Source organism: Amia ocellicauda, chromosome 5 (genome assembly GCF_036373705.1).
Source record: "Amia ocellicauda isolate fAmiCal2 chromosome 5, fAmiCal2.hap1, whole genome shotgun sequence".
Classification (NCBI taxonomy): Eukaryota; Metazoa; Chordata; class Actinopteri; order Amiiformes; family Amiidae; genus Amia; species Amia ocellicauda.
Genome location: NC_089854.1, coordinates 255,554 through 275,000, shown reverse-complemented (window position 1 = coordinate 275,000; position 19,447 = coordinate 255,554). Strand labels below are relative to the sequence as shown.

The following is a 19,447-nucleotide window of genomic DNA, read 5'->3' as shown; positions in this document are numbered from 1 at the left end:
TCCAGGAGACGGAGGAGGTGTTCTGCAGTTATGTGTATTTCCGCTACACTCAGGAGGACGAAGAGGAGAAGCTGCCCAGAGACCCCGAGATCATGGCCCTGCAGCCCAACACATCCAGGTCAGCCCTGTGGATTCAGGCACACGCACACGCGCACACACACACACACACACACACACACACACATGCACACATCCAGTTCAGCCCTGCGGACTCACAGCTAGGGAGGGAGGAGGACGGTGGGCTGGAACCTTTTCAATGACCAAGAGAATGCGTCTCCCCCCCCAGCCCCTTGTCCCGGGTGGGGCAGCAGCTGGCTCTTATCGGTGACGACATCAACCGGCGCTATGACCTCAACTTCACCCACATGCTGGCGGAGCTGTCCGTCACGCCTGACAACGCCTACAGCTACTTCTGCAAGATTGCCAACAGGTACCTGTGCGCACGCACACACACACAAACACACACGCGTGCACATGTGCATGCACACACTCACACACTCTCTCTCTCTCTCACACACACACACACACATGCACGCACCCTCACTCTATCTCTCTCTCACACACACACACACACACACACACACGCAAGCACACACACACGCACACAAACATACACTCTCTCTCTCTCTCTCACACACACACACACACACACACACTCTCACTCTCGGGTCGGTGGTGTGGGAGTGTAACGCTGTCCTCTCTCCTCTCTCCTGTCTTCTCACCCCACGCTGCTCACCGGGGGCAGAGTCTCTCAGGTAATTACCCCTGTGGGCCTGTCTGTGGTCTGGGCGGGGTGGGGGGGTGGAGTGTAACAGTGTGTAGACGGCAGCTTCTCCATCAACCCCCGCCGTGCTCCCGGCTCTGCTCCCCTCCCCGACTCTGAGCCGCGTCATGAGAGTCCTTCTGCACAGCCTCCCAGTCCTGCCCCCCCGCAGTGCTTGTGCCGCAGTGAGAGCGCATGCTGTGCTATTCTGTGCCCCCCCAAGCTCAATGACTCTCTCCCTCTCTCTCTCTCTCAGCTTGTTTGACTCGGAGATTAACTGGGGCCGCGTGATCGCGCTGCTGAGCTTCGGGTACCGCATGGCACTGCACGTGTTCCAGCAGGGCCTGACGGGCTTCCTGGGCCGCATCGCACGCTACATTGGCGACTTCCTGCTGCGCCACCGCATCGCACAGTGGATCGCACAGCAGGGCGGCTGGGTGAGTGACTGAGAGACTGACACACTGAGAGAGTGGCACACTGAGAGACTCTCACACACCGAGAGACTAACACACTGACTCCGCATCGCCCAGTTCCGCACTGTGGGACTGACGCTGCGCTGACACATGGGCACGTCCTCTCCCTCTCTCTGCAGCTGGCCGCTCTGGAGCTGGACAATGTCTATGTGAAGTACATGCTGGGGCTGCTGGCCGTGCTGCTGCTGGGCCAGCTGATCATGCGCCGATTCTTCAGCTCTTGACAGGGGTCCGAGGTTGGAGCTGGACTCCCGCCTTGCCTGACCCCCTGACCTGTGACCTCAGGGACCAGCCCCAGGACTGGGGCTATGCACAGAGACTGACGGACACTCCGGCTGGGAGATGGAGGGAGGAGAAGGAGGGAGGGAGGGAGAGGATGTGAACAGGTGCTGAACGCAGTGGAAGGAGAGACGGCTGCACTGACACTAGCCGGGGAATTTAGATCATAGTTGTGTTTTTAGTACAGCATTATTTGTTTATTTTATTTCTGAGCCCCCCCCCCCCCCCCCCCCAAGGACAAAACATTCGATGGCAACAGTCTGTGAATCCCTCCCCCTCCCTCAGTGCTGTGTCTCTGGGGGTCAATCTCCTCGGCTGGGGGGTGTGTTGAGTCTTTGACCTTTTGACCTGCCGGGATGCACCTGCCAGCCTGCAGGTAACCCCTCCTCACACTCCCCTCTGCTTCTCCTGCCCTCTCTTCTCTACCAGTTTTGCATTCCTCCTCTCATTTCGGTGCTGGGCCGGCCGTCTGGATCGCTGTTGTGGACGGTTACAGCTGCTGGGAAGGAGGGCAGGGGACAGGGGGCAGGAGGGCGGGGACAGGGACAGGGACAGGCCACAGTCAGACTGAACAGCGGCAGTTTAAGGTGTTGTTTATTCGGTGTAGTGACGCACTGCTGTCAGGCTGCTGAGACGGCCGTGTCTGCGGTTCCGCTCCGTATTTTCCAGCTGAAGGACTGAAAGCCACACAGCCTCGGGACCCGGTCTGTGGGGGGGGGGGTTGTAACTTTTTTGTATTATCGTTTTTCCATCTTATACTGTTTGTAGAGAAGAAAGTATCTTAGCGCATCGTCTATGACATGCAATGTTTGGGGGGGTTGTTTAGTTTTCTGAGCTTATTTCCGTTCTCTACATGTTGCCGGTTTGTGTGGCCAGGGATGCCGGACAGACACGCCTTATTTAAAAAACAGCAATAATGTGATTATAATAATGACCATTTTAGTGATATGAAATGCAGAAGATGTGCGTGTGTTTGGAATTCCTCTTGACTGTAACGCTGCAGTACTGTGACGGGACTTCAGTAAACCTCTATCGGTGACGTTGTGTTGTGTGTGCTATGTCTCGGGACCACTCTTGACTCCTCTCTGCAGAGGGAGAGGGCGGGAGGGCTCTGACGCGTGTCGGGGGCAGGAGGAGTGTAAGGGGTCTCGACGGGCAAGGGTGTCTCTCAGCACCGGTGTGGTGAGGGTATGCACAGTGTGTTAAAGAAGCTGTAACGCTGGTTTATTGTTAACACTGGGTACTCTGATACTGTGAGACTGTCACGGAGGATTCGTTTCAGTGAGAGTGTTTGCATTGTTTAGGTTGTCACACTAAGGGGGAGGGGATGGTGTGTAGTGTGTCTGTGCTTGTGTGTTTGTGTGTCTGGGGGGGAGGTTGTGCGTGTGTCTTGGTGTGCTGCAGGCTCTGTACTGTATTGATCTGCAGTGTGTGGTGCTGAGAATAAAACTTACTCGCATGCTGGTATTTGTTACACACTTGTAGATTTCTATAGGGATGCACCGAAGTGAAAATTCTTTGCCGAAGCCGAAACCGAATATAATTAAACACTTTGCCGAAGGCCAAATACCGAATGCGGTTTTTCACATTGTTTTCCATTTATTTTGCCAATTCTTTCACCATTGCATAAATTAAATAGTCTAAATGTGCTTTTTACTATTTTGTCTTGCTTTTCAATGACAAAATCAATTACAAAACTACAATTTAAAAATATTTATTTAACGCTGAACATTTTTTTAACATTCCAGCAGACATTATACCAACAAAGCACAATATAACTTAAAATAAATAAATTAGTAAAATAAAAATATTTGTATTTGGCCATCTTTGAGCCCCGCTTCTTGAATAGCCTATATTAGGCCTATAACTGACTGGGGGTGCGTAAATGTGTGGTGAACATGTTAAAACGAGGCAATTATTCAGGTAATTAATAAATCACTATAACAAAAGATAATTGCACACCTGTATAGACTAGACAGGTGTGTATGAGGGAAAAGGATCCGGATAGAAAAACATGCTCCACATAGTTTCTACTTGCAAGTGTTATAAGGTCTTTGATCAAAACATTGCGTTCTATTGAATTATAACACTTGCTAGTAGAGGCGGGAGCATCGTTTCCAAATTAATCAATCACATCTGCAATGACAAGGCAGCTACTGGGGATCTGTATGAATACACTAAAATAACACATGAGAAGGGGTGTTATATGGTGACACATCATTGCTCTTCATACTCATCTTCCTCTTCAGTGCTACTCCCTTCTCTGGGCTCTGCACGTCATTAAAAGGATTTCATTGGATTGGCTAGATATTCATAGAGTCATGGTCTGTGGGTGGGTAAAAAATATATAAATCTCTAGGAATGATGACAGACAGTGACGTCCTTTCCATTGGTCAATACCGCACGCCTGCAAAGACACGATGTGAACAAACCGCACATTTCTCTTCAGCAGAATCTCCGCTGCACAGCAAAACATGCACGTCTCTATCGCAAATCGTTTCCCCATAAATTAATACTTTGTAATTGCTGCAGTTGATGAATACTTATCTAACACAACAACTTTGTTAAATAAATATCTATGTAAAAATACAAGTCGTATGGAAATGGCATAATAACAGCAGACCTGTCAACTCTCACACACCTCGTGTCAGACTCATATTATTGTCCCGACATTATCACGACTTTTTATTGTCACAATTTCAAATTAACTATAAAGGTTGTGACTATTTGTTTTATAAAGGAATATTGTGCAATTACAGCTGTAATTGACCGACCAATATGTTTTTCTTTTTCATTTGTTATACATTTTCATTCAATTGCCAGTGTAGCAATGTGAGCTGCAATGAAAATGCCTTAACATTATTGTCCTTGTGGCAATGCTTTCACAACAGCGAAATACAAATTGGATAAGACCTATCTAGCTAACTAATTTATACAGTCTACTTGACTAAACAATTGACTTTTCCTCTCCACACCACACTCAGACTGCTGCTCTGCGTTCAGAAACATAACTGTGTTCGAGGTACAGCGGATACAGAATAAACAGCAATAGCTGCTGCTATTTGATCTCGTCATCAAAAACGTCATTGTTCGGTTAAATTTATTCGGTCTTTTCTTGCTATTTTCGGCCGAATAATTTGGGTTGCAGAACATTCGGTGCATCCCTCGTTTTCTATGCAGTTTTACTCAGTGTGGCAGTGTGTGGTTCTGTGTGAGTAACTGTGTGTGTGTGAGTGACTGTGTGTATGTGAGAGAGAGAGTGACTATGTGAGTAACTGTGTGTGTGAGAGAGAGAGAGAGTGACTGTGTGTGAGTGACTGTGAGTAACTGAGAGAGAGTGAGTGTGTGTGAGTGACTGTGAGTAACTGTGAGAGAGTGACTGTGTGAGTGACTGAGTAACTGTGTGTGAGTGACTGTGAGTGACTGTGTGTGAGTGACTGTGTGTGTGTGACTGTGAGAGAGAGTGACTGTGTGTGACTGTGAGAGAGAGAGTGACTGTGTGTGAGAGAGAGAGTGACTGTGTGTGAGTGACTGTGAGTAACTGTGTGTGAGTGACTGTGTGAGTAACTGTGTGTGTGAGTGACTGTGAGTAACTGTGTGTGAGTGACTGTGAGTAACTGTGTGAGAGTGACTGTGTGAGTGACTGAGTAACTGTGTGTGAGTGACTGTGAGTGACTGTGTGTGTGAGTGACTGTGAGTAACTGTGTGAGAGAGTGACTGTGAGTGACTGTGAGTAACTGTGTGTGAGTGACTGTGAGTAACTGTGAGAGAGTGACTGTGTGTGTGTGAGTGACTGTGAGTAACTGTGTGTGAGTGACTGTGAGTAACTGTGAGAGAGTGGCTGTGTGTGTGTGTGTGTGAGTAACTGTGTTTGTTTGTGTGACTGTGTGTGAGAGAGTGACTGTGTGTGTGAATGTGTTTGTGTGATGTGTGTGAGTGACTGTGAGTAACTGTGTGTGTGTGTGTGTGTGAGTGACTGTGAGTAACTGTGAGAGAGAGTGACTGTGTGTGTGAGAGTGACTGTGAGTAACTGTGTGTGAGTGACTGTGAGTAACTGTGTGAGAGAGTGGCTGTGTGTGTGTGTGTGTGTGTGTGTGTGTGTGTGTGTGTGAGTGACTGTGAGTAACTGTGAGAGAGAGTGACTGTGTGTGTGAGTGACTGTGAGTAACTGTGTGAGTGACTGTGAGTAACTGTGTGAGAGAGTGGCTGTGTGTGTGTGTGTGTGTGAGTAACTGTGTTTGTTTGTGTGACTGTGTGTGTGTGGTGTGTCTGTCTCTGTAAGAGAGTGGTGTCTAGGGTGGGGTTATTTGGTTTTCAGTAAAGTACAACCGGCCCATGTTTTCCTCCTCTGCTCAATGAGCTACACACCCATCTGAGGCCCGTCCTGGAGACTAAGCACTAAAGACCCGGGGGCATCAGGGCAGAAACAAATCAAATCCAAATGTTTTATAATCAATGACAGCGCAGGCTTCCTGACTTGTATTTTTTATTATGTTTTAATATATTTTTGCATATATATTTGGAATTCAACTTTAAGATGTGCTATAAATGTGCTTTCCACCTTTCATAATTAAACAAAAACAAAAAACAATGTGACGTAGTATTTTATTGTATTGTATCGCCGCAGACACGGAAACATTGGATTGTGGTAGGAGTAACTGTCAATCATGTGTGCAGCCAATCACTTTGCAGGAAATGCTTGTCAATCATTTTAATGCTCCCAATCACCTCGTCAGGCATGTTGTGTGCGGCCAGTTATACTGCTCTGTTGCATTGTCAGTACCACACTGCGCAGGTGCAGCGCTGTCTCTGCGGGGCGGCTCTGACCGGCTCGGACCGGCTCGGACGATGGAGCAGCGGCGCTGATCCACAGGTTGTGTCTGTGGCGTCATTCCCCAGAGTCTGAGCTGTAATTCACACAGGCCGGCGTCACTGCCGGCTGCAGGGTTGGCCCCCGGGGGCCCGTCACAGGGGGCTCAGTAAGGTGTTCAGTCAGCACAGATATTCACTCGGTAATTCGGTGGCAGAGCCTGTAGTCTCGGCTGAGCTTCGCACTCTTGTGTTGCTCTGTGTTGCGCAGATGTCCGCAGCTGTGCGTAGCTGTGCGTGCAGTGTTGCGTGCTTTAGCCCCGCCCCCGACGCAGCGTGCCCGCTTTAACCCCGCCCCCACGCGGCGCGTTACACAAGCTGCTGCGGCGCTGCTGGGGGTCGGACGGTCGCTGAGCTGCTGCTGTGAAGGTAAGAGCTGCGCACCCCCCGGGGGACGGGCCGCCCGGCACCGACACACACTGCATCTGCCCCGGTGTGCACAAAGTGCGGGCGCCGTCGCTGGACGTGTCCCTGACCCGCACAGTCCAGATGCGCGTATCGTGCGCCAGGCAGCCGAGCTCCTGATGCGGCGAGTTTCACGTGTAAGCGACTGAGCCAGTGGAGCCGCAGGTTGACTCAGTCGCCCTATAGTAGTATCCGTAGTAAATGGGAAACTGGAGGTTGGCAGCGCGGCGGTGTTCAGTACCGCAGACATGCGGGTCCCGCACACGCAGGGGGAGTCGCTGTACAGCTGCTGTTGGGCTGTTATCGCCGCCTCCCTCCGCAGTTGTGATGTAATTAATGATAATTATGTGGTTATGAAACTTCGTGCTGTACGTGAGCGTCAACCGTTGAAGTGGTTGGATTCCTCCTCCCACCCGATAACAGCCCAGTGTGCGGGGTCGGGCCTCCGCCCAGGAGGCGATAAGGGGCTCTGCTGAGTCACGGAGACGCAGCTGGAGTGAAGCGGAGCCCCAGGGCCAGACTGCGCTGCACCTTGCGCCACATGCCCGCACACCTGGCTGTGTATCTGCAGTGCAAATCCTCTCCCTCCCTATCTCTCTCTGCAGTGATGTGGGCCCATGCTCTGGGGTTCAGTGCGCTGCCCCACCTGGGGGGCTTCGTGGGCTGGCTGTACACACGCCGAGCGGTACCCACCTGGTACGAGACGCTGAAGAAGCCGTCCTGGCGCCCCCCCAATCACGCCTTCCCCATTGTGTGGACAACACTGTACACCAGCATGGGGTGAGAACTGTGCCCCCCACCCCAATCTGAATGTTACATTTCTCACTTTTGCGATGCTGTGTGATCTGTAAGTTCCCTGGATAAGGGTGTCTGCGCATAAATAAATAAATATACGATAATCTAGCCACTCTCATGCCCCCCTCAGGTACGGCTCATACCTGGTGTGGCGAGAACTGGGGGGCTTCACCGAGGAGGCCAAGCTGCCGCTGGGGCTGTACGCCGCACAGCTGGCGCTCAACTGGGCCTGGACGCCCATCTTCTTCGGAGCTCACAAGATAAAGCTGGTAGGACACCCCCGACAGCTCACATCACCACAAACATAATCAAGTAACACAATTCAACACAATACCAAAGTTAGTATGTGCACATCTGTGCACGCTGTACTGGACTAGTGCTGACTCTTCCGCCCCCCCAGGCCCTGGCGGAGCTGGTGCTGCTGACGGGCACAGTGGGCGCCACGCTGGTGACCTGGTACCCGGTGAACCGTGCGGCCGCCCTGCTCATGGTGCCCTACCTGCTGTGGCTGTGCCTGGCCACCAGCCTCAACTACTGCATCTGCAGGGACAACGATGAGGACGACAAGGAGGAGTAGCGAGGGCGAGGGGAGGCGCTGGGGGGACGAGAATGAAAACACACACGCAGACACTCACCATTCCTCGTCTGCTCGTCTCTCTATAGCCTCTACTATTATATTTTTGGGGTTTCCTATTTTTTTTTAAATACTTTTCATATGAATAAAATCTTTTCAGACTTCGCATTTCAGTTTGGTCTGTCACATACGTAAGAGTTGTGTCTTTTGAGTGTGCGTGCTGTGTGTTTGTGTGTGCAGGATGGGCAGAGACCTCTCTTTCTCTCCTGTGAGCCCTGGCATCTCACGCTGCATCCAAGTTAAACCAATGCAAAGAGCTTTTTTCAATACTACAACAGCAAGAGGTCAATAAGGGAGGAAGTGAAACATAAAGGGCAAAAATTGAGGAATCTTGGAAAATGAACAAGATGTGGCAAATGTTCTACATGAGTATTTCACAGAGGTTTTTACAGAATAAAAGATGGAGAACATGCCACAGGTTAACAATCAATCCAGTCAAATCCTAAGAGAGAGATCAGGATAAATGAGGAGGAGGTACTAAAGGGACTAGCAGAATTAAAAACAAATCACCTGGGCCAGATGGTATATTTCCAACAGTACTTAAATGAGGGAAATTATTTACAGGCCGCTAACTCAATTATTCCTAATGACACTTAGAACAGGGGATGTGCCAACTGACTGGAAGACAACAAATGTCATACCAATCCACAAGAAAGAGGACAAAACTGAGCCAGGAAATTATAGAACAATCAGTCTCACCTGCATCACCTGTAAAATGATGGAAATTTGCAGATGATACTAAAATCGGTGGCAGCACAGGCTATTCAAAGGGACTTGGATAATATTCAGTTGTGGGCGACACCTGGCAGATGAAATTCAATGGGGACAAGTGCAAGGTATTACATGCAGGTAACAAAAATGTCCCTATAATTACACTATGGGAGGAGTAGAACTAGATGAAGTAACGCATGAGAAAGACCGAGGAGTCTATGTGGACTCCTCACTTTCTCCATCCAATGTGGGGAAGCAATAAAAAAGATGAACACAATGCTAGGGTATATTGTCAAAAGTGTAGAACTGAGAACAAGGGCAGTGATGTTAAGACTGTACAATGCACTAGTTAGAGCTCATCTGGATACTGTGGACAGTTCTGGGCTCCACACTTCAAGAAAGATATCGCTGCTCTAGAGGCAGTTCAGAGGAGATCCTCGATTGGACACTTTATGTTCTTCTGATGTACTTACGTGTAAAGGATCAACACTCTTCCCAGTTTACATTTATTTTTGATGATTTTTTAAGAGAGGATCAGAGAGCCTTGCTTTTAATAAACGGCAGCTTTAATGTTAAAACTTTCCTGGAAAACACGAGCATGTGTAGTTTATGTACAGGGGCTGATGGAGTGCAGGCGCTACTCTTTGGCGCCCTCTTCTGGTGGCTTGGAGGAGAAGCGCTGCATCAGTTTCTTCCACATCCCTTTCTTGGCGTCTTCCATCTGCTGCATGGAGTCTGAGCGGAGGAAACACAGGACACACATGTTGTCAGAAAGCTGCATTCAGTGCAGTGCTGTCCCCTGTAGTGTCTGTCTTTATAAGTGAAGAGTGTGCAGTCAGCTCTCGACTCCAGAACGGAGGTCTGGGTTCAGTCCCAGGTAAAAGCCCTGCTGTGTGAGTGGCTGTGTAATCTCCTACCTGTGGCCAGGACCATCCTGCACTCCTCCACCGTCACGCCCGTGAAGCTCGTGTCCCGCAGCCGGGGGAACTGAGGAAGACGCAGGCGTGGATTAGCGAGAGACACTAGACAACGAAACGAGCTGAGGGTGTTTCATGACATGAAGAATTGGTAGCTGCACCATATAAACGACATTATACATTACAAGTCACTGTTTAATGTATTTCAGTAAATTTTGCACTGAGTTTTAACAGTGCACCCGCCTGGTTGGCAGTCACTGACGGTCCTCAGTAAGCGGCCGGGCTGGCACAGCTGCCCACCTTGTCCTTGTACACGTTACAGTTGATGCGCGACAGAGACTCGTACATCTGGTCGCACTTCTCCGGGTCTGCGATCTGAGGAGGAAACATGGCGAGATGGTCAGCACAGTTACAGTTCAGTAATGAGCCGGTGCCGGCAGCGGAGCCGGGGGTGAACAGCACGAATCTGCTGCTGCGAAACACACGCATCCCGGCCGCACCGGGCAGCATGGCGAGTCTGCGCCTCGGCGCCCGCCTTGGTACCCAGTGCGACTGAAAACAGGCGATATTTACAAATGTCAGACCAATCCAGCCAAACGCGCCGCTGTGCTTTACAGGGAGGCCATTTCCCAACGAACTGTGCATGTTAAACCCTGGCGCTGCATTTCACACAAACTCCGGAACTGGCATTAGTCGGCCATTGTCAATGGATCAAAATAAACGCAGTCGTGCTGGTACGGCAGCGGGTCGCATTGAACCTGAAGCCCCGGAGTCTGAGATGCTTAGCCGGGTCTCTTGCTGCCGAGCTGCCTGGGACTCATTCACACCCAGAAAACAACCGACCCGCAGTCAACCGGCCTGTGGAAACGGCCTCTTAAACGGAGCCGGGGGAGCTCTGTCCCCGCACGGCTCCCTCGGCTCCGGGTTACCTGGGTGCTCTCCCCTTCCCGGAAGGCCAGGGCCACCTTCTGCCGCAGGAAGGTGCCCAGATCTCGGCCCGTCTTCGTCTCGTCCCTCGGCCATTCCTCGCAGAGCCGCAGGAAGCGGCGGTACCGAGTGAGGGACATGTCTGGCGGCGGAGTCACGGCTGTCTGACGCGAGAGAGGGAGGGGCGGAGCGGAGGGCAGCCGGGAGAGAGAGAGAGCTGTCTGTCTGTCTGTGTATATGTCCTGCCTCTCTGTCTGTCTGTCTGTGTATCTGCCTCTCTGTTTGTCTGTCTGTGTATATGTCCTGCCTCTCTGTCTGTCTGTCTGTGTATCTGCCTCTCTGTCTGTCTGTCTGTGTATCTGTCCTGCCTCTCTGTCTGTCTGTCTGTCTGTCTGTGTATCTGCCTCTCTGTCTGTGTATCTGTCTGTGTATCTGTCCTGCCTCTCTGTCTGTCTGTCTGTGTATCTGTCCTGCCTCTCTGTCTGTCTGTCTATCTGTGTATCTGCCTGCCTCTCTGTCTGTCTGTCTATCTGTGTATCTGCCTGCCTCTCTGTCTGTCTGTCTGTGTATCTGTCCTGCCTCTGTCTGTCTGTCTGTCTGTCTGTCTGTCTGTGTATCTGCCTCTCTGTCTGTCTGTCTGTGTATCTGCCTGCCTCTCTGTCTGTCTGTCTGTCTGTCTGTCTGTCTGTCTGTGTATCTGCCTGCCTCTCTGTCTGTCTGTCTGTGTATCTGCCTGCCTCTCTGTCTGTCTGTCTGTGTATCTGCCTGCCTCTCTGCCTCTCTGTCTGTCTGTGTATCTGCCTGCCTCTCTGTCTGTGTATCTGCCTCTCTGTCTGTCTGTCTGTGTATCTGCCTGCCTCTCTGTCTGTCTGTCTGTCTGTATCTGTCCTGCCTCTCTGTCTGTCTGTGTATCTGTCCTGCCTCTCTGTCTGTCTGTCTGTGTATCTGTCCTGCCTCTCTGTCTGTCTGTCTGTCTGTGTATCTGCCTCTCTGTCTGTCTGTGTATCTGTCCTGCCTCTCTGTCTGTCTGTCTGTCTGTGTATCTGCCTCTCTGTCTGTCTGTGTATCTGTCCTGCCTCTCTGTCTGTCTGTGTATCTGTCCTGCCTCTCTGTCTGTCTGTGTATCTGCCTGCCTCTCTGTCTGTGTATCTGCCTCTCTGTCTGTCTGTCTGTGTATCTGCCTGCCTCTCTGTCTGTCTGTCTGTGTATCTGTCCTGCCTCTCTGTCTGTCTGTCTGTCTGTCTGTCTGTATCTGTCCTGCCTCTCTGTCTGTCTGTGTATCTGTCCTGCCTCTCTGTCTGTCTGTCTGTGTATCTGTCCTGCCTCTCTGTCTGTCTGTCTGTCTGTGTATCTGCCTCTCTGTCTGTCTGTGTATCTGTCCTGCCTCTCTGTCTGTGTATCTGTCCTGCCTGCCCGCCCGCCCGTACAGCAAGCGGACTCCTGCAAATCTCGAATTCAGTTGAACTACCCATTTTAACTGCAGATGCAGATCCAAATAATGGCTAGTTTACGAGATCAGTATTTCAAAATTAGAAGGTTTTTAAACATATTTCACTTGCTACTGATCGTCTATAATCCAGCAAGAGCTACAAGGTCACTGAAAATGGATTGTGTCTTTTATGCTACAATCTCCCTTCGTGTTTGTTTTGCTCATGCTCATCAAGTGAATCACTTTTAATCGCCTGCTACAGGTAGAAATGCATATTTACTGAACACATCATTAACATGCAATGCATATTATGAGTTAAATGATATTTCCAGTAAATCTGAACACGGTATATCAGATCGGGAATGTATTATATTTATACAAGATGTATGCGATTTGTCTAAAAGTGTTCGGGGAAAACCAAAATAAAACAATGCACATGTAAAGGAGGTTGTTTATTCACTGGACCTTCTTTAGGAGCGCTTCTGAAGTTTGTGTGTTCTGCATGAGGGGACAGGATGACGCTGACAGAGCAGATCATTGAGGGAGGGAGTCCTCTCTGTCACTCTGTACAAAGGGCTAGTTTTCCTGCAAAGCGGGGTCTGGGTTCAAGCCGGTTCTGTTCCCTTTGTCCCACAATGATGTCGAATCTGGATCGATAGTGTTGTCTTTGTGTCAGGGTGTTAAAGCAGGACTGGTGAGACTCAGGGTACAGAGTGGTGGTTTAGCAGGTACAGATCCTTGCCTCAGCTCCTTCCTGGACAGTCAGCTGCTGAACTCTGTGGGCGTCCTGTGTGAGGGGCTATCATGTGTTATTCCCGTAGTGCTAGTGCTGTTTAAGACCCAGAGCAGCAGCATGAGGTTGATGGTCAAGATCGTTGAGCACCTAAACCACCGGTCCAAGGTCACTCACGTGTTTGATGCTAAGTCCTGGGTGATGCTCTGTCTGTTGAAATCCTGTTGCTTGTGTTTCTGTGGCGCTGTGGTTTAGTGCCTGGGGGGCAGCATGAGGCTGATATACCAGAACCTTCCTTATTTCAAAGCTGAGCCCATGGTGACCGCTCTCGTGGAGATATGTTCATAACGTCGTGGCTTCCAGTCTTGGGTGTGGAGCTCTGTTCAGTGGAGTCTCCTGTATGGATCTCGCTGGTGCTCATTTAGGCCCAGAAGGGGGCAGAGTGAAGCTGATGGACAGGATCATGGAGGGCAAAAGGTTTTAGTCCCTGGTAGCTCACAGCTGTGGTCACTGGCCTTAAAGCTGGCCGGTTGTGGGCTCAAACCTTGGGTGAAACTGTTATTGTTGTGCTGTTAGTGTGTTGTTTTGGTGTCCGAGGGGGCAGTGTGAGGTGGACATGCCAGATTTGTGGCTCACCACGACCTTCAGGTTGGCAGAGCCAGGTTTCAAAGCCTGGTAGAGCTCCTGTCTTGTGAAAATACATACGTTGTGTATTGTTCTAGTAGCAGGAGGGGCAGTGCAAGGTTGATAGACCAGATCTTTGAATAAACCACAGCTGAGTACTTTGTGGCTTAAAAGTGAGCACGGCATCAATTCAAATCCTGGTGCAGCACCTCTCTGTAAATCGGATCATACTTTCTGCTGCTTTAGTACCAGAGAGGGCAGAGTGAGGATCTTATAGCAGATTTTCAAACATATGTGTGTGAGGTTCGTTGTGCCTCACCAAGTAGGTGGCAAGTCTCAAAACCAGCAAATCCTGAGTCCAAATCTTGGAGGAGCCCCTGTCTTCTGAAAATCAAATGTTTTTCTTCAATTGTTGTGCCAGAGGGGACAGTGTGAGGCTGACACACCAGATGTGTGAGACAGTAACAGGAGAAGCTTTGTGGCTCATTGCGTTCAGTGCTTGCCTGGAAGCTGACAGGACCTGTGCTGAAATCCTGGTGCAGCATCAGTGTATCACTATAACATGCATATTGTTTTATTGTTCATCTGTAAACCTTAAAATATAATTTTTGTGATGTACTTTGCCATATCTAGCATGCCAGTAATAAGATCCTTCCCTACAGACTGCAAGCGCTGCGCAGCCCTGAGCTCTGTCCCGCCTGATGCGCGTCTTCTCTCGCAGCGCTCGTCGATTGCGCTGAAGCCACGGCTGTGCAGACTTGTCACCTGTGCATGCGTGACCCGGTGACGTAATTTCCGTCTGGGTTCACGCAGACCACGGATTTGGACACTTGAGCGAAATGTGCGCAGATTTAGTAACCTGTGCGTGTCGGTCCTCCCATCCTGCGCACTGCCCAGCTCAGTCACACAGCCGGCGTGCGGATTCTAACACAGCCGCGGTGTCGGAGTCCCGAGTGGAAATAACCCGCAGCGACGCGGAGACCGAGGCGCCGAGGCGGAGGCTGCGGGAGCTCCTGGCGGCGGGGCAGGCGGCTGTGTGTCCCCGGAGCCGCCCGTGAGGAGCCCAGGAGACGGCAGTGGAGCTGCGCGGTAAGCGCCCGTGTTCAGATGCATGTGCTTCTACAGCAGGATCATACAGCGCAGCGGTTCGGCACATGCGCACAAGCACAGCGGGAAGTGGATAATGGCGCCCTGCAGACACAAGTGCAGGACAATGCCGTCAGAAACGCACCATCGCACAGCGCTGTGTTCAGTCAGTGTCAGTGATGCCGTGTTCGGTGTCGGTGTCAGTGATGCCGTGTTCGGTGTCAGTGAAGCTGTGTTCAGTCAGTGACAGTGATGCTGTTTTCGGTGTCATTGATGCTGTGTTCGGTGTCAGTGTCAGTGATGCTGCGTTCAGTCAGTGTCAGTGATGCTGTGTTCGGTGTCAGTGATGCTGTGTTCAGTCAGTGTCAGTGATGCTGTGTTCGGTGTCAGTGTCAGTGAAGCTGTGTTCGGTGTCAGTGTCCGTGTCAGTGATGCTGTGTTCAGTCAGTGTCAGTGATGCTGTGTTCGGTGTCAGTGATGCTGTGTTCAGTCAGTGTCAGTGATGCTGTGTTCGGTGTCAGTGTCAGTGAAGCTGTGTTCGGTGTCAGTGTCCGTGTCAGTGATGCTGTGTTCAGTCAGTGTCAGTGATGCTGTGTTCGGTGTCAGTGATGCTGTGTTCAGTCAGTGTCAGTGATGCTGTGTTCGGTGTCAGTGTCAGTGAAGCTGTGTTCGGTGTCAGTGTCAGTGATGCTGCGTTCAGTCAGTGTCAGTGATGCTGCGTTCAGTCAGTGTCAGTGAAGCTGCGTTCAGTCAGTGACAGTGATGCTGCGTTCAGTCAGTGTCAGTGATGCTGCGTTCGGTATAAGTGTCAGTGAAGCTGCGTTCAGTGTCAGTGAAGCTGTGTTCAGTCAGTGTCAGTGAAGTTGTGTTCAGTCAGTGTCAGTGATGCTGTGTTCGGTGTCAGTGATGCTGTGTTCGGTGTCAGTGATGCTGCTTTCAGTCAGTGTCAGTGATGCTGTGTTCGGTGTCAGTGTCTGATGCTGTGTTCAGTCAGTGTCAGTGAAGCTGTGTTCGGTGTCAGTGAAGCTGTGTTCAGTCAGTGTCAGCGATGCTGTGTTCGGTGTCAGTGATGCTGTGTTCAGTCAGTGTCAGTGATGCTGTGTTCAGTGTCCGTGTCAGTGATGCTTTGTTCAGTCCGTGTCTGATGCTGTGTTCAGTCAGTGTCAGTGATGCTGTGTTCGGTGTCAGTGATGCTGTGTTCAGTCAGTGTCAGCGATGCTGTGTTCGGTGTCAGTGATGCTGTGTTCAGTCAGTGTCAGTGAAGCTGTGTTCGGTGTCGGTGAAGCTGTGTTCATTTAGTGTCAGTGAAGCTGTGTTCATTTAGTGTCAGTGAAGCTGTGTTCGGTGTAAGTGTCAGTGATGCTGTGTTCAGTCAGTGTCAGTGATGCTGTGTTCGGTGTCAGTGATGCTGTGTTCAGTCAGTGTCTGATGCTGTGTTCAGTCAGTGTCAGTGATGCTGTGTTCAGTCAGTGTCAGTGAAGCTGTGTTCGGTCAGTGTCAGTGATGCTGTGTTCGGTGTCAGTGATGCTGTGTTCAGTCAGTGTCTGATGCTGTGTTCAGTCAGTGTCAGTGATGCTGTGTTCAGTCAGTGTCAGTGATGCTGTGTTCGGTGTCAGTGATGCTGCTTTCAGTCAGTGTCAGTGATGCTGTGTTCGGTGTCAGTGTCAGTGATGCTGTGTTCAGTCAGTGTCAGTGAAGCTGTGTTCGGTGTCAGTGAAGCTGTGTTCAATCAGTGTCAGTGATGCTGTGTTCAGTGTCAGTGTCAGTGAAGCTGTGTTCAGTGTCCGTGTCAGTGAAGCTGTGTTCGGTGTCAGTGATGCTGTGTTCAGTCAGTGTCAGTGATGCTGTGTTCAGTCAGTGTCAGCGATGCTGTGTTCGGTGTCAGTGATGCTGTGTTCAGTCAGTGATGCTGCGTCCAGTCAGTGTCAGTGAAGCTGTGTTCGTTGTCAGTGTCAGTGATGCTGCGTCCAGTCAGTGTCAGTGATGCTGTGTTCAGTGTCAGTGTCAGTGAAGCTGTGTTCAGTGTCCGTGTCAGTGAAGCTGTGTTCGGTGTCAGTGATGCTGTGTTCAGTCAGTGTCAGTGATGCTGTGTTCAGTCAGTGTCAGTGATGCTGTGTTCAGTCAGTGTCAGCGATGCTGTGTTCGGTGTCAGTGATGCTGTGTTCAGTCAGTGATGCTGCGTCCAGTCAGTGTCAGTGAAGCTGTGTTCGGTGTAAGTGTCAGTGATGCTGCGTCCAGTCAGTGTCAGTGATGCTGTGTTCAGTCAGTGATGCTGCGTCCAGTCAGTGTCAGTGAAGCTGTGTTCGTTGTCAGTGTCAGTGATGCTGCGTCCAGTCAGTGTCAGTGATGCTGTTTTCAGTCAGTGATGCTGTGTTCAGTCAGTGTCAGTGAAGCTGTGTTCGGTGTCAGTGTCAGTGATGCTGCGTTCAGTCAGTGTCAGTGATGCTGTGTTCAGTCGGTGTCAGTGATGCTGTGTTCGGTGTCAGTGATGCTGCTTTCAGTCAGTGTCAGTGATGCTGTGTTCGGTGTCAGTGTCAGTGATGCTGTGTTCAGTCAGTGTCAGTGAAGCTGTGTTCAGTCAGTGTCAGTGATGCTGTGTTCAGTCAGTGTCAGTGATGCTGTGTTCAGTGTCCGTGTCAGTGAAGCTGTGTTCAGTGTCCGTGTCAGTGAAGCTGTGTTCAGTGTCCGTGTCAGTGAAGCTGTGTTCAGTGTCCGTGTCAGTGAAGCTGTGTTCAGTGTCCGTGTCAGTGATGCTGTTTTCAGTCAGTGAAGCTGTGTTCGTTGTCAGTGATGCTGTGTTCGGTGTCAGTGATGCTGCTTTCAGTCAGTGTCAGTGAAGCTGTGTTCAGTCAGTGACAGTGATGCTGTGTTCAGTCAGTGTCAGTGATGCTGTGTTCGGTGTCAGTGAAGCTGTGTTCAGTCAGTGTCAGTGAAGCTGTGTTCGGTGTCAGTGTCAGTGATGCTGCGTTCAGTCAGTGTCAGTGATGCTGCGTTCAGTCAGTGACAGTGAAGCTGTGTTCAGTCAGTGACAGTGAAGCTGTGTTCGGTGTCAGTGAAGCTGTGTTCAGTCAGTGTCAGTGATGCTGTGTTCGGTGTCAGTGTCAGTGATGCTGTGTTCGGTGTCAGTGTCAGTGATGCTGTGTTCGGTGTCAGTGTCAGTGATGCTGTGTTCAGTCAGTGTCAGTGATGCTGTGTTCAGTCAGTGTCAGTGATGCTGTGTTCAGTGTCCGTGTCAGTGAAGCTGTGTTCAGTGTCCGTGTCAGTGAAGCTGTGTTCAGTGTCCGTGTCAGTGATGCTGCATTCAGTCAGTGTCAGTGATGCTGCGTTCAGTCAGTGTCAGTGAAGCTGTGTTCGGTGTCCGTGTCAGTGATGCTGTGTTCAGTGTCCGTGTCAGTGAAGCTGTGTTCAGTGTCCGTGTCCGTGAAGCTGTGTTCAGTCAGTGACAGTGATGCTGCGTTCGGTGTCAGTGAAGCTGTGTTCAGTGTCAGTGATGCTGCGTTCAGTCAGTGTCAGTGATGCTGTGTTCGGTGTCAGTGTCAGTGAAGCTGTGTTCGGTGTAAGTGTCAGTGATGCTGTGTTCAGTCGGTGTCAGTGAAGCTGCGTTCAGTGTCAGTGAAGCTGTGTTCGGTGTCAGTGTCAGTGATGCTGTGTTCAGTCAGTGTCAGTGAAGCTGTGTTCGGTGTAAGTGTCAGTGATGCTGTGTTCAGTGTCCGTGTCAGTGAAGCTGTGTTCAGTGTCCGTGTCAGTGAAGCTGTGTTCAGTGTCCGTGTCAGTGAAGCTGTGTTCAGTGTCCGTGTCAGTGAAGCTGTGTTCAGTGTCCGTGTCAGTGATGCTGTGTTCGGTGTCAGTGATGCTGTGTTCAGTCAGTGTCTGATGCTGTGTTCAGTCAGTGTCAGTGATGCTGTGTTCGGTGTCAGTGATGCTGTGTTCAGTCAGTGATGCTGCGTCCAGTCAGTGTCAGTGAAGCTGTGTTCGGTGTAAGTGTCAGTGATGCTGTGTTCAGTCAGTGTCAGTGATGCTGTGTTCGGTGTCAGTGATGCTGTGTTCAGTCAGTGTCTGATGCTGTGTTCAGTCAGTGTCTGATGCTGTGTTCAGTCAGTGTCAGTGATGCTGTGTTCAGTCAGTGTCAGTGATGCTGTGTTCAGTCAGTGTCAGTGATGCTGTGTTCAGTCAGTGTCAGTGATGCTGTGTTCAGTCAGTGTCAGTGATGCTGTGTTCGGTGTCTGTGATGCTGCTTTCAGTCAGTGTCAGTGATGCTGTGTTCGGTCAGTGTCAGTGATGCTGTGTTCGGTGTCAGTGATGCTGTGTTCAGTCAGTGTCTGATGCTGTGTTCAGTCAGTGTCAGTGATGCTGTGTTCAGTCAGTGTCAGTGATGCTGTGTTCAGTCGGTGTCAGTGAAGCTGTGTTCAATCAGTGTCAGTGATGCTGTGTTCAGTGTCAGTGTCAGTGAAGCTGTGTTCAGTGTCCGTGTCAGTGAAGCTGTGTTCGGTGTCAGTGATGCTGTGTTCAGTCAGTGTCAGTGATGCTGTGTTCAGTCAGTGTCAGCGATGCTGTGTTCGGTGTCAGCGATGCTGTGTTCGGTGTCAGTGATGCTGTGTTCAGTCAGTGATGCTGCGTCCAGTCAGTGTCAGTGAAGCTGTGTTCGTTGTCAGTGTCAGTGATGCTGCGTCCAGTCAGTGTCAGTGATGCTGTTTTCAGTCAGTGATGCTGTGTTCAGTCAGTGTCAGTGAAGCTGTGTTCGGTGTCAGTGTCAGTGATGCTGCGTTCAGTCAGTGTCAGTGAAGCTGTGTTCAGTCAGTGTC

At 50.5% G+C, this 19,447-nt stretch overlaps 3 protein-coding genes across 3 annotated transcripts in view; 2 read left to right on the top strand and 1 right to left on the bottom strand.

The window, feature by feature from the left end:
• LOC136749080 (bcl-2 homologous antagonist/killer) overlaps nucleotides 1-6,106 on the top strand; it is a 15,120-nt gene extending 9,014 nt beyond the window's left edge. Inside the window, exons 3-6 of the mRNA XM_066703017.1 lie at nucleotides 1-118; nucleotides 287-430; nucleotides 1,020-1,200; nucleotides 1,356-6,106. The exon at nucleotides 1-118 is cut by the window's left edge and continues 12 nt beyond it. Coding sequence (XP_066559114.1) covers nucleotides 1-118; nucleotides 287-430; nucleotides 1,020-1,200; nucleotides 1,356-1,460 — 548 coding nt within the window. The 3' untranslated portion in view covers nucleotides 1,461-6,106. The remainder of the gene's footprint in view (nucleotides 119-286; nucleotides 431-1,019; nucleotides 1,201-1,355) is intronic.
• Nucleotides 6,107-6,643: 537 nt separating this feature from the next.
• tspo (translocator protein) lies at nucleotides 6,644-8,326 on the top strand. Its single transcript, XM_066703018.1, has 4 exons — nucleotides 6,644-6,753; nucleotides 7,395-7,569; nucleotides 7,715-7,853; nucleotides 7,985-8,326. The coding sequence occupies exons 2-4, from the start codon at nucleotides 7,397-7,399 to the stop codon at nucleotides 8,159-8,161; spliced, it is 489 nt and encodes a 162-aa protein (XP_066559115.1). The 5' UTR covers nucleotides 6,644-6,753; nucleotides 7,395-7,396; the 3' UTR covers nucleotides 8,162-8,326.
• A 1,147-nt stretch (nucleotides 8,327-9,473) lies between these two features.
• uqcc2 (ubiquinol-cytochrome c reductase complex assembly factor 2) lies at nucleotides 9,474-10,977 on the bottom strand. Its single transcript, XM_066703019.1, has 4 exons — nucleotides 10,776-10,977; nucleotides 10,147-10,221; nucleotides 9,847-9,916; nucleotides 9,474-9,664 (listed from the first exon to the last, which is right to left on the bottom strand). The coding sequence occupies exons 1-4, from the start codon at nucleotides 10,911-10,913 to the stop codon at nucleotides 9,567-9,569; spliced, it is 381 nt and encodes a 126-aa protein (XP_066559116.1). The 5' UTR covers nucleotides 10,914-10,977; the 3' UTR covers nucleotides 9,474-9,566.
• Between the last annotated feature and the right edge of the window lie 8,470 nt (nucleotides 10,978-19,447).